The 12,610-nt window shown below is 45.0% G+C and overlaps 1 protein-coding gene across 2 annotated transcripts; it reads left to right on the top strand.

Annotated features, from left to right (window-relative positions):
* Window positions 1-10,716, top strand: LOC114442681 (multidrug and toxin extrusion protein 1-like). 2 transcript variants are annotated; one of them, XR_003671366.1, is made up of 16 exons: window positions 1-363; window positions 1,612-1,713; window positions 1,784-1,852; window positions 1,964-2,112; window positions 2,357-2,399; window positions 2,492-2,536; window positions 2,641-2,738; window positions 4,615-4,712; window positions 4,794-4,975; window positions 5,997-6,105; window positions 7,940-8,015; window positions 9,614-9,683; window positions 9,770-9,898; window positions 9,989-10,083; window positions 10,163-10,226; window positions 10,310-10,387. XR_003671366.1 is itself a non-coding variant. In XM_028416454.1 (16 exons), the coding sequence occupies exons 1-16, from the start codon at window positions 169-171 to the stop codon at window positions 10,504-10,506; spliced, it is 1,725 nt and encodes a 574-aa protein (XP_028272255.1). In that variant the 5' UTR covers window positions 1-168; the 3' UTR covers window positions 10,507-10,716. The 2 variants fall into 2 exon arrangements, 1 of the variants encoding a protein (XP_028272255.1); XM_028416454.1 differs by having other exon boundaries at window positions 9,770-9,902; window positions 10,310-10,716.
* The last annotated feature ends 1,894 nt before the right edge of the window (window positions 10,717-12,610 follow it).

Genomic DNA, 12,610 nt, shown 5'->3' with positions numbered 1-12,610 from the left:
CCCCGGACGGTCGGAGGACGCCAGGAGGTTTTTGTGGACCCGGTCCCCGCGCACTTTAGTGTCCCCGAAGACCAAACCTGTGTGTCCTCTGTGTGTGACTGCAGGGGACGCGTGTCCATGGAGGACGGGCTCTGCTTCATGTAAAGCACCGGTTTAGTTTCCCCGGTCATGGAGACTCCTTTACTGGCACCAACAGACGAGGACGGAGACCTGGAGGTGGAGGAAGCGTCCGCCGCCGCCGCTGTTCAGACCCCCGGTGAAGGCGTTCAGACCCCCGCCTGTCTGCGGAGCGTCCGCCGCCGGTTCGTCCCCCCGGAGTACCGGGGAGAGCTGCTGCAGGTCGTTAATCTCGCCGGGCCGGTGGTAAGACCGAGCGCGTCCTCCCTGGAATAGAAAGTGTTATATTGTGTTTATTTGTTTAAATTAAGGAAGCGGAACATAACTGTGACTGTGTGCGGTTACATTTCCTCACACACGTCACTGTTACTGTGATAATGAAGAAAAACTACAAACGTCATTATTCTGAAGTCTGAAGGACCCCCCTGCTGCCCCCGGACTGCCTGAGAGCCTTATTTTAGTTTGTCCATACTTTAGAAAAGGAAATGCGCCGAGTTCATTAATAAGTCACAATTTAAACGTAATATCTTTGAGTTTATTACTTAAAAACTAAAGAAATCTGTAAAAATCTGAAGCTTTTTTTACACTTTAATAATCCCAGAAGGATTCTGGGACCAGTGAGTGAACTGGAGGCAGTGCAGGTAAAGTCCCTTGCCCAAGGACACACAACAATGACTAGGGAGGAGCTGGGACCGAACCACCGACCCTCTGGTTATTGGACTCCTGCCCCAGAGTTCTGAAGTGTTTCCTTTTACAGCCTACAGCATGTGTGGCTCTGTGTTGGTTTGGAAAATGAATTATTTTTATTTTCTTTGCTTTAAAGGTAGGATAGGAGATTTTAAAAAAAAACTCAGTGAGAGTCAGCCAGATGTTGAAAGTAAACACACGCCCCTTTCTCTCTGAGCTCACCCTGAAGCCACGCCTCCCAATCACATGGACGCGCATCACCTGAAGACGAGCTGCGGTCTGTGACTTCGGCCATCATGCACGTACCTCTCTGGTGCACAGAGCAGGAAGAGAGTGACAACCAGCCAATACTCCTACAGGGTCCACCCGGAGGATTGGCTGATGTTTTTAGTGTTTTATAGCTTCAGATGATTCATATTCTTCGTTTTAAAGCGAAACTGCCGAACTAATCGGTTGCTATCGGATTGTAAAGAGAAGTTACACTAATTTAACAAAAAGTGCATCAGAATGAACTCTCCTACCTTTAAGGGATGAACTGAAACCTCTCGTGAAAATGCTTCGATATCAAAGAAATATTCATAGTTTTTAGGCAAGTACTGAAACATCCCCGTATCTCCCAGGGCATGTGAACAGTGAGGTACATAGAGTATGATATTTGTTTATATGTTTGTTTTTACTTTAGAAAATGAAGTGTGCTGAATCATCTGTTAACTCTTAGGCAGGTTCTGAATTGTATCTGACTTTTGACTCTTCGTGTCATGAATAAAGTTTAACTCTGAAACCTAATGGTTGTTGTTGTTTCCCCAGTTCATCAGCCAGCTGATGGTCTTCATGATCAGCACCGTCAGCGTGATGTTCTGTGGTCACCTGGGGAAAACGGAACTAGCAGGAGTTTCACTGGCCGCTGCGGTGAGGAGACACATCAGGTTTCTATCATTTGTGTGTGTGTGTGTTTTTTTTTAAATGTTTTCATTCCCAGGTGGTGAACATCAGCGGGATTTCCATTGGCACTGGTTTGTCGTCAGCTTGTGATACCCTCATATCTCAGGTGCTGCCCTCGGCAAAGTTTACTCTACAAACAGCTCAACAATGAGCTTTGTTTTGTTGTGTTAGTTTGATCGGTGTGATCAGTAACGGTCCACCCGCCTGTTTCACACAGACGTATGGGAGCGGTAACCTGAAGCGTGTGGGCGTGATCCTCCAGAGGGGGGTTCTGATCCTGCTGCTGGCCTGTTTCCCCTGCTGGGCCGTCCTCATCAACACAGAGCCCCTGCTGCTGGCTGTCAGACAGAGTCCAGAGGTCGCCAGGTCCGTTTATAGCAGCTAAATCATCATTGACTGCAATTCTTCTCCCGGCCAGAAGGGGGAAACGATGTGCTTTTATTTTCTGCTAGTATGGCTAAATATTTATACTCATAACCTGCTCTCACAGGTATTTTAACATCCAGCTCTGGATCTCTATTAGCAGATTTTCATACTTATGTTTGCAACTATTGATTATGAGCCCTGCTACAAATCCATAACACAGGCCGTCTGTCTGTCCGTCCTGTAGCCTCTCTCAGCTGTATGTGAAGATCTTCATGCCTGCTCTACCAGTGAGTTTAATGCAACCTGTATTCTGGATTTAACTTTTTTGTTTAAGACGTACAGTTTATATTGAGACCAACTGTTTGTTCTGTGCCTCCAGGCGGCCTTTATGTACCAGCTGCAGGGGAAGTATCTACAGAACCAGGTGCTGAGTGCTTGAACATCAGACTGGTGGTGTGTAACCTGAAGCAGAGTTTAAGAATCGCACAATAACCTGCTGTGTGGTTTCTTGTTTTTTTTTTTATTTAGGGAATCATGTGGCCTCAAGTTATAACAGCAGCCATCGGAAATGTCCTCAATGCCGTCATCAACTACGTCTTCCTCTATGCCCTGGACATGGGAGTTGCGTGAGTTTATTATGTAGTTTCAGTTGTAGTCACAGTTTTAGTTTGTCGGTCGATCACTGCCTGCTCTGGAAGCTGGCTCCCTTTAGTCACTAAACTAAGCAGTAATCTCCAGGTGAGGTCTGGATACGCTTTGAGGAAAAACAGAGGCCGTCATTGGCATCAACACAAGTAACTGTGTGCACAAAGTTACAGTTGGAGACAAAATGATTACCCCCTGTGTGTAGGAGCTTACATTATTTAACAAAATGATTTCGTAAATCCTAACAATAAGTAGATGATGTTAACACTCAGTAGTGTTTCTTGGAGTGGAGTCACCTGGTGTAGTTATTTTTCAATAAGTATGAGTCTCGACTCCTGAGGAGTCCATAGCTCATATTTCTGGGGTGAATCTCTGACGCTCCTCCAGATGTGATGGTCTTCTCGCATGGACCCTGGTCTTAATTCTGTGAATGTGTGGATGACTGTCTGCCGGTGTTTAATGTGCGTGTCCAGCCGTGATCAATACTGGGATTAGTTTTTATCGCCACCTTTTGGACAGACGCTCTCTTCTGTGCGCCGTGTTTCTCCTTCCAGAGGAGTTTGCCAGCTGCTCATCTAACCTGTCCATCGTCGCTGTGCTTCCTCCTTCTGTCTGTGTGTTCTGCACCTGAAGAAGCTCTTGCACTTCTCCACATTCATCACGCCCACTAAATTCCGACCAATCACAGAATTGTTCTCGCACACCACTGAGAGAAAAAGTTCTCCCGGGCCATGTGTCCAAGAGAGCTGCAGAGCAGGCTCTCCAAGAGAAAAATGACGTCATTTTGTGGGCGTAACGTCGGCAGCGAGGAGTGAGTTCTCTGTTCTCGTGGAGTATGGATCCAGCTTTAGTCTTTAGGCTTTCTGACTATTTCCCACGTTTTAATACAGAAACTCAGTTTTTTGTTTGGACAGACACAGACTTTAGTCTGTGTGCTCTGTCTCCAGGTGGTCTCTAGCAGACTTCAGTCTGTGTGCTCTGTCTCCAGGTGGTCTCTAGCAGACTTCAGTCTGTGTGCTCTGTCTCCAGGTGGTCTCTAGCAGACTTCAGTCTGTGTGCTCTGTCTCCAGGTGGTCTCTAGCAGACTTCAGTCTGGGTGCTCTGTCTCCAGGTGGTCTCTAGCAGACTTCAGTCTGTGTGCTCTGTCTCCAGGTGGTCTCTAGCAGACTTCAGTCTGGGTGCTCTGTCTCCAGGTGGTCTCTAGCAGACTTCAGTCTGTGTGCTCTGTCTCCAGGTGGTCTCTAGCAGACTTCAGTCTGTGTGCTCTGTCTCCAGGTGGTCTCTAGCAGACTTCAGTCTGGGTGCTCTGTCTCCAGGTGGTCTCTAGCAGACTCCAGTCTGGTTTGGAGGTGTCTTCTCTGCAGTCTGGCAGTCCATTCCTGTGCAGGACTCTAGTGACGGTCTCTGACTCTTCAGGTCCAGACCTGGTTGAATCCTTCACTAGTGTCTCTGCAGGTGTTCTTGGCTCTTCAGACTCATCTCTCACCAGACCAAACATCATTTGGGAAATGTGTTCAGATGGGGGTTAATCATTTTGTCTCCAACAGTGAGACAGTTGCATAAGGGTGACTTGGCTGCTTGCACAAGGATACCTGAGAAGCATGCACACAGAGTAACTCTATCACTTGCACATTTGTGCAAGAGTGTGATTGGCGTTCAAAGCAGAAGCCCTCCTGCATGCTCTCACACTCATGACTCATAATGCATGCACACAAAGGGTTGGCTGTCCTGTTAACTGTTTGATTTTAAAACATTAATCTGGGTAATGAATATTCTAATTATCCTCTGATGCCGAAAACGACAACTTAAAATCCTTGTATTTCTGTTTTTCCCGCTGTTGTCATGACGACACTGAAGTGGATCAGCAGCAGCCAATGCCATCTCTCAGTACTTGCTGGCCGTGTTCCTGTGTGTGTACATCTGCTGCAGGGGTCTGCACAAAGCCACCTGGGGAGGTCAGTTCTCCTCTCAGAGCTCGACATGAGTTTGATTCACATCAGGCGGACAGCATGTTCACTCCTGACTTCAACCCACAGGCTGGTCCATGGACTGCCTGCAGGAGTGGGGTCCCTTCGTCAAGCTGGCCGTCCCCAGTATGTTGATGATCTGCCTGTCGTGGTGGGTATTTGAAATCGGAGGCTTCCTGGCCGGTTTGATCAGTGAGGTGGAGCTGGGAGCTCAGTCCATAGCGTACCAGCTGTGCATCATAGCTTACATGGTAACTGCACGTCTCCTGGCTTAATGGTGATGTTGTGTTCATCATTGCTCACGTGGTTTGAAAGAAGACGGAGACTAAATTATTAGCCCCCCTATGAAATTCCATTCTTTTTTTTAAATATCTCCCAAATGTGAAGGTGAGGATTGTTAACGTCTATAAAGTAGAAGAATGTCTACAAGTTCATCAGAGAGATTCAAGTCTGAAGAGCAGCTGTTCATCAAGAAGTTCACAGAGAGTCCAACAGAACCAGACAGAGACAGGAAGAGAAACACGTGGAAGGTTCTGGAAAGAAAACCAGTGAGAGATGAGTCGGAAGAGCCGAGAACAGCTGCAGAGACACTAGTGAAGGATTTAACCAGATCTGGACCTGAAGAGTCAGAGAAGACCGTCACTAGAGTCCTGCACAGGAATGGACTGCCAGACTGCAGAGGAAACACCTTCAAACCAGACTGAGGTCTGCTAGAGACCACCTGGAGACAGAGCACACAGACTGAAGACTGCTAGAGACCACCTGGTGACAGAGCACACAGACTGAAGTCTGCTTGAGACCACCTGGAGACAGAGCACACAGACTGAAGTCTGCTAGAGACCACCTGGAGACAGAGCACACAGACTGGAAGTCAGTGTCTGTCCAAACGAAAAACTGAGTTTCTGTATTAAAACGTGGGAAATAGTCAGAAAGAATGACATTTTCAAAGGTGGCTAATAATTTTGTCTCCACCTGTATTTCAAAAATAGAAAAAGAATATGACCTCTAATCTGCTATTGTACTAATGAGTACAAAGAACGAATAATCTGATAAGCTGATTAAGATTACGTACTAAAGGCCTTTGAAGTTCTCTGTCTTCACTCCAAGTTTTTAAACTTTATGATTTATTTCATGTAATTGTATCTTAATGATCAGCGGGATCAACAGGAGTCTGAAAAACACATGTGTGAAATAAAACGGGCCATGAAGCCATTAGTTCTGAACATAGTTCCTCAGTACTGATCCATATCATGATGTTGTTTTCATCCACAGAGTCCTCTGGGATTCTCCGTTGCTGCCAGCGTTCGAGTTGGGAATGCTCTTGGTGCAGGAAACATAGAACAGGCCAAGCTGTCCTGCAAAGTCCCCATCATGTGTGCATGTAAGAACACACACATAACCATAGTCGTGGTTTAATAGCACAGACACAAGCTTTAGAGGGACAGACGGAGAGCCGTGGGTGTTAAATGATGCGGTCCTGTTGGCTTCCAGCTCGGTGATGATGGAGTTCACTACTGTCAGTAAGGCAGGATCAAAATAAGCACGGTTTCCTTTACACATTTCCCAACATGTGTAAACGCCATCTTGTCCTTGTGAAGACAGTGATCCTGTTGGGTGTGGAAGCCTGCCAGTAGCTGGTGTTAGCTTAGCACTCCAAGCAAGCCAATGTGGCCAAGTTCTGGAATGATACAGCACTGGTGGCTTCAGCTGGCCCCGATAAAATGCATGTGAGCCTTTAGAGGCCCACATGTAAAATTACAAATGTGGCTCACATTTACTGTGGGCCTCTCTTGGCTAAGATGTATAACATGTGTTTACACTGGGTTCTGTATGTGGCCCTAAAGTGGCCAACATGAAATATTTGGTTCATGAGTTAGTGGAGCTGTGGCTCTGGTCTGGCCTGCTTGTGGCAAACAGATGTGGATCACTCGAATGCCGTCGCTCCATGCCATAAGTGGGCCCGATAAGAATGTTAAAGTGAGCCGGGTTTGGGCCACACCTGTTTTGTTATCTGGGCAGTGTAAATAAGCATAGTGTGGATAGGTGGGTTGGAAATCACTCTGATGACTCTGACGTCAGACACAGCTCCCTCCTGCTTTACTGATAATGTTATTTTTAGATGGATAATGCATCTGTCTACAGTCAGTGTAATAAGAACTAGCCAACAAGTCCTTTCCACTGACATGGAGGAGGCGGGGTTTATGACCTATGCCGCAGCCAGCCACCAGGGGCTACCCACATGTTTGGCCTCACTGTCATATTGTCCATCTCTTTATACAGTTTGACCTTAGTGGTTTGACCAAGCGGCAACCTTCGGGGCTCAAAGTTGAAGCCCATGTGGAAGTGTCAAAACTTGTAATTCACGCCGCAACTGCTGGGGGCTGGCTCCAAAAGCGAGTAATTTCCCATAGACTCCCATGTTAAAATGGCCGACTTCACAGCAGAAATTGTGTCCAGCCTGGTACAAAAAACCACTCTGGTCTCAGATGATCTCTCTCTTCACTCTTCTAGTGTCAATTGTACAGGGGGTGAATTTTTTTTACAACTCACTCGTTTCAATTGTATTCGGACTTAAAATTACGCCTAATTATGGGCGTTGCCGCTTGAGTGACAGACAGTTGACGTATCACAGCGTGAGTTTCCTGCTTCCACGATCGCCCGCCCCCCTAAACCCCGCTCGTGCTCCCCCTCTTTGTCCATATTTGGAGTTTTGGTGGACGTGACGCTGCCAACATGGCGGCGGTCATCAACATCCTGGAACCTCCCACCGAGCCTCAGAACGGCTCTTCAGAAACAAACAGGTGACATCATGGAAGCTCTGTCCATAGTTTTTATTGTCAATGGGTTTGATGCAGTCTGTACATGTTCATCACAGCAGATTACAAACAGATTAAAAAACAATCCCAGAATCAGAAGGTTGATGAGGACCCTGGATAAAAACTTTATTAAAAACAGCAGAAGAGAGTCTGTGGGAATGCAGGAGGAGAGTTCACAGTGAGGCAGACAGAGGAGAGGAGGAGGATAAAGGAGGCTTTGGACAAACTTCAGTATCAGGCTTCCCCCAGATATTGTTCTCATATTCTCCCTCTCAGTATCAAAGCCAGGAATATCATGGGCAGAGACCTGCAGTATGTCTGAATAAATGGTCTGAGAGGGGCTTTACCTTCCTCAGGTTTGTTGCCAACATCTTCTCTGTTTGTCTCTGTTTGACACAGTCACAGTCGCCTGCTGTGTCGGCGCTGCTCTCGGCATCTCCAGACACGTCATCGGACGCATTTTCACCTCAGATCAGTGAGTATACCGACGGTCAGACATTAACTGAGATCATCATTTACAGCGAAGTGTGACCATTTAACCAGGCCGCAGTGAGTTTGAACCCCCACAGGCCGGCTGTATTACATCACATGTACCCTCATAAAACATATTGTTTCCTCTTTTAAAACCACTTTAACACCACTAATGAATTCTATTGTTCATGTTTACAATGTCGTTTAATGATAGATTGTGTAAACAGGGTGGTCACATGGCCATGAACTTACAACATTGGGTGGCAACAGATTTTCCCTGTCGGCAGCTCATTCTGACCATTCTTTACTTTTTACCTGCTTGTTAGGAAAATACAGAAAGAAAACTTTCTGTTTTGATTTTGATTATTCATCAGGTCTTAAATGTCTCCTCTGTTACAATTTTGAGTCAAAATGGAATGTTTAATTTATCTATTTGAGGATGGATTGATAGATATTTGTAGCATTATTTAAATATATATATATATATATATATATATATATATATATATATATATATATATATATATATATATATATATATATATATATATATATATATATATATATATAGTGCAGTCCCAAATATCTGTTTTCTGAATGGGCCATGATAACAAGGTGATAATGTTCAGGGAGGTGGGTGTGTCAGGGCTCATAGCATGACAATAGACGGATCAATAGGTCTGTCAGACACCGTTCGACCTCTGGAATGTGTGGATTCTTAATTCTGTGTGTAAGATTAGTTAAAATTTATAAATAGGTTGAAGTGAGGCAACTGGACCTCATGAAAACTCTACAAGCCCAGCTGCCTCACTTCAACCTTGATGGAGAATAGCAAGGATGACGGAGAATCTTCATCGACATCATATCACTTACGGTGTCTCCAAATGTTCTCTGAGCCAAAAATACAAACAATACACCCACCAAGAGAAATATGCAGGGACATGATTAGACATGAAGGAATAGAGGACAGTGCAGACACTGTGTTAAGGCTACACCAACATGCTTTGACAGCAGGTGTAACATCTGATTCTCAGAGAAACAGAACTGTCTTTGGGGGCATCATATATATTTATATAGACTATTATGAGGCTTTTTAAGCAGTAAAGACTCCAAATTAACCCTTGCTGGTTCTTTACATGTGCTCACAATGTGAGCGATACATTTTGCCACCAAACTAAAAACTTAAAGTATTTTAACCACAGCTTTATCACTTTGATCTGTGCCCAAGTGTTTATTTTTTCATTCTTTTAAGTTATTCGTTATTGTTGGCTAAAAAACAAAGGAAGTGAATTTGTACTTTTGTTGTGGAGCAGCTACATGGTCGACATAGAAGTGGATGAATGTTTGGGCACTCACCTTTTAACTTCTACTGCACAGACCCTAGTTTCACATCTTCTCTCTGCACAGCCCTGCAGCCCCTAGAGGCAGCAGGGGGAACTGCGATTTTTATAACGGTTCTGAGCCCTGGATGTTGCCACTTGCTGACACATACAGAGATTAACTTGTTACCACTTTGCCTTGTTGTACTTGATGTCAAATATGGTCTGCAGACAAGTCTATATTTTAAAAAGCTTCTTACAATCTGTGTCTCTACCTTCACAGAGAGATCATTCAGAGGGTTGCTGATGTCATGGCGATATTCTGCTTCATGCATGTCGGTGATGCCGCTGCGGTGAGATAATAACTATTCTTCCCATAAAGCTTCCAGACCCGTTAACGGACGGTGAATCTGATGGTGTGTGTGTTTGATGCCCTCAGGGTGCGGCTGCAGGCGTCCTCAGAGGAGCAGGAAAGCAGCTGATTGGTGCTCTGTGTAATTTGGTGGGACTGTACGTCATCGGCTTCCCCATCGGTGCTTCCCTCATGTTTGCAGCTAACATGGGGATTGTGGGTAAAGTCAGACTATTAACTATGAGCCTTGTGCTTCTGTTATTGATCCCAGAATGCCATTAAAGCTCATCTTTTCCCACATGACAGGACTCTGGACAGGGCTCACCATATTTGTGTCCCTTCAAGCGTTAGCTTTTATCATATGTTTGTGTAAACTTGATTGGAAAAAGGCCGTAGAGGAGGTGAGTGGTCGCAGGTTCCTCTGTGTTTTTGAACATACCTGAGGTTAAATCCAGCAATCCTCACTCTGTGTCTGATCAGGCTCTGGTGAGAGCGGGCGTCCATCACACAGAAGACAAACACATGGTTGAGTTGGAACAGACAGGTGAGCACAGGTGGTTGCTGTTTTTTTACCTGATTAAATCCTCCAACACATGAATGCTGAACGCTTTCTTCTCTAACGTCCAGATTCAAACACATTCGGAGACCAGGAGCGTGACCCTGATCCAGGCCAGGCACGTGAGTTCAGCACTGCCACGGTGGGGGAGGTCCTCTCAGGTGCACAGCTGGTGGTGCGGCGCGGTCTGACGCTCGTAATCATGATCGTCATACTTGTGGCTGGAATTATCATCAGTAACATGTTGGTGAGGCGGCTAAGGTCCTGATTAAAGGGGGGAGCTCGTCCTGCTCGCTTTGTGCAGCTTTTAGACAACAGCACATTAAGGCTATGTTCATACATAGCCGGGTGTTTTGAAAAACGAATATTTCCTTCCCTCCGTTTTCCAAAATAACATCGTGCACCATCATAGTTTTCAAAAAAGTTTCCGTTTACATTAACCCGCTTAAATACGCTCCCAAGAGCCGTCATAACTACGCCAGGCCTGTGGGTGGCAGTGTAGGCAGAAGGAGAAAGCCGTGCAAGCCAATCAGAAGCCTCATCGATGCGGTCTTTGAGTCAGAAGTTGTTCCAAAGTTGCTGAACCTGGAGACCTGACATGTCTCCAGGTTCTCTCTGCTCCTCTACAGAGGAGGAGCTGTATCAAATGCAAACACGTAAAAAGTGCTGACACCAGCAGAAATGCAAACACTATCCGGAATACTTCCATTACTAGATTACAGCTGCTCTGGCAGCCGTACTACACAAAAAAGGTCGCACCAACTGACGCGCAGACTGCCGCAAACTCCGTTCTTCTCAGTTCACATTCAAACACAATGCAGGGTTTTCCAGAATCTCCACTTTTGCCGGAGTTTTTTTTAGAAAGATTCATTTTCAGAGGCGAAAACTCCGTTTATGTGTAAATACACAAACGAAGGGAAAATTTGTACAGATACCCACCTGTGTGGAAACAGGGTCTAAGTTCTCCACAAATACTTAGAGGGCTCTGCTGTGTTGTTTTTGATTGGGTGTTGGAGCTGTTGTTTTTGACGGTGGTGAATTTATGGTGTCATGAATGTGTCTCATGGATTCATTGTTTTTATGTAAATGTGATTTTGATGTGTAAAAGAACCAAAGAGAGACAAACACAGACTGAGACACAGGCTGGTTTCTTTGCTGTTTTCTGTTTGTTTACTTTACACATATTTGAATCACGGACTGTGTTTGGTATAATTAAAAGATGTTTTATCTCTTCAAAATATAATTATAACAACCAGTTTAACACCGTCAGCAAAGCAGGATTAAAATAATGCATATTTTATTTACACACATGGGCATCACTCGGTTGGTTAGTGTGGAAGTCTGACAGTAGCTAGCATTAGCTAACCAGCAGTGACGGGTTTGACACTGACTACGAAACTAACAGTGATACATGGAATAACCAGACAGACTGGCCACACGGGGAAATGACTCGTCTCATAAAATATATTTCAGCACTGAAGTGAAAGAACCCTCCTGTTAGCTGTGATGCTAGCGTTTGTAGCGGCCACTGTGGGCATCATCAAAACTGTCTGACTCGATCAGCTGTTAGCATTTAGCAGCAGTGTGCCAGAACAACACTTTTAGCTTCATTGTCAAAGCTGTCACTGCTGGTTAGCTCATGCTAGCTGCACATCAGCTAACCCTGTCACAGAACAGTCTCTGCTAGAACAGAACACACCATACATGTTGGGGAATGTGTAAATAGATCATTTTAATCCTGCGTCACTGACGGCGTTAAACCTGTCGTGTTATTTTTAGATGGATAATCCATCTTTTACTAACTTACTAACTCGGGGTTTCGTTTCCTTTGTAATTTACATTTTTACAGTGAAAATAATTAAAAAATTCAGTGTCAGCTGGGACTGATCTGACGTTTGATGCAGAACACCTTTATATTCTGATATTTTTTTTTCTTGTTTTACCTTGTTGTACATTATAAAGTCCAAATGTTTTACAGGTGGGTGTGTTTGTATGAGTAACGCCTCGGACACGCTGCTGTCCTATAAATCCCATTTAGAGCTGCCTCATCAGACAGAAGCAGGTCTCCGGGCCTCCTGCTCCTCCAGGACCAGAACAGAACTGAGTGTAAGAACACAGTGCTCTTTCTGTATCTGCTGAACATTAACCTCTGCTTTGGCACGGGACCCCCGGCCGTCACACATTAGAGAGCAGGCAGGTGATGGGTTAAAATTTGACTGGAGAGTGTTTGGATTTTGGTCCTTGGTGTCGGTGACTCGACAGTTTTCAGACTGCTGGCAGACTTTTGTACTTTGAATTAAAATATTTTTGTAAGTGTTTTATTGATCCTCATTTTTATATATACACAAAACACTGAGGACAGACCGCTTAAA

The sequence above is a fragment of the Parambassis ranga genome, chromosome 1, assembly GCF_900634625.1.
Source record: "Parambassis ranga chromosome 1, fParRan2.1, whole genome shotgun sequence".
Taxonomy (NCBI): Eukaryota; Metazoa; Chordata; class Actinopteri; family Ambassidae; genus Parambassis; species Parambassis ranga.
Note: the sequence above shows the minus strand (reverse complement) of the source record. Positions and strands in the feature narration are given on the sequence as shown.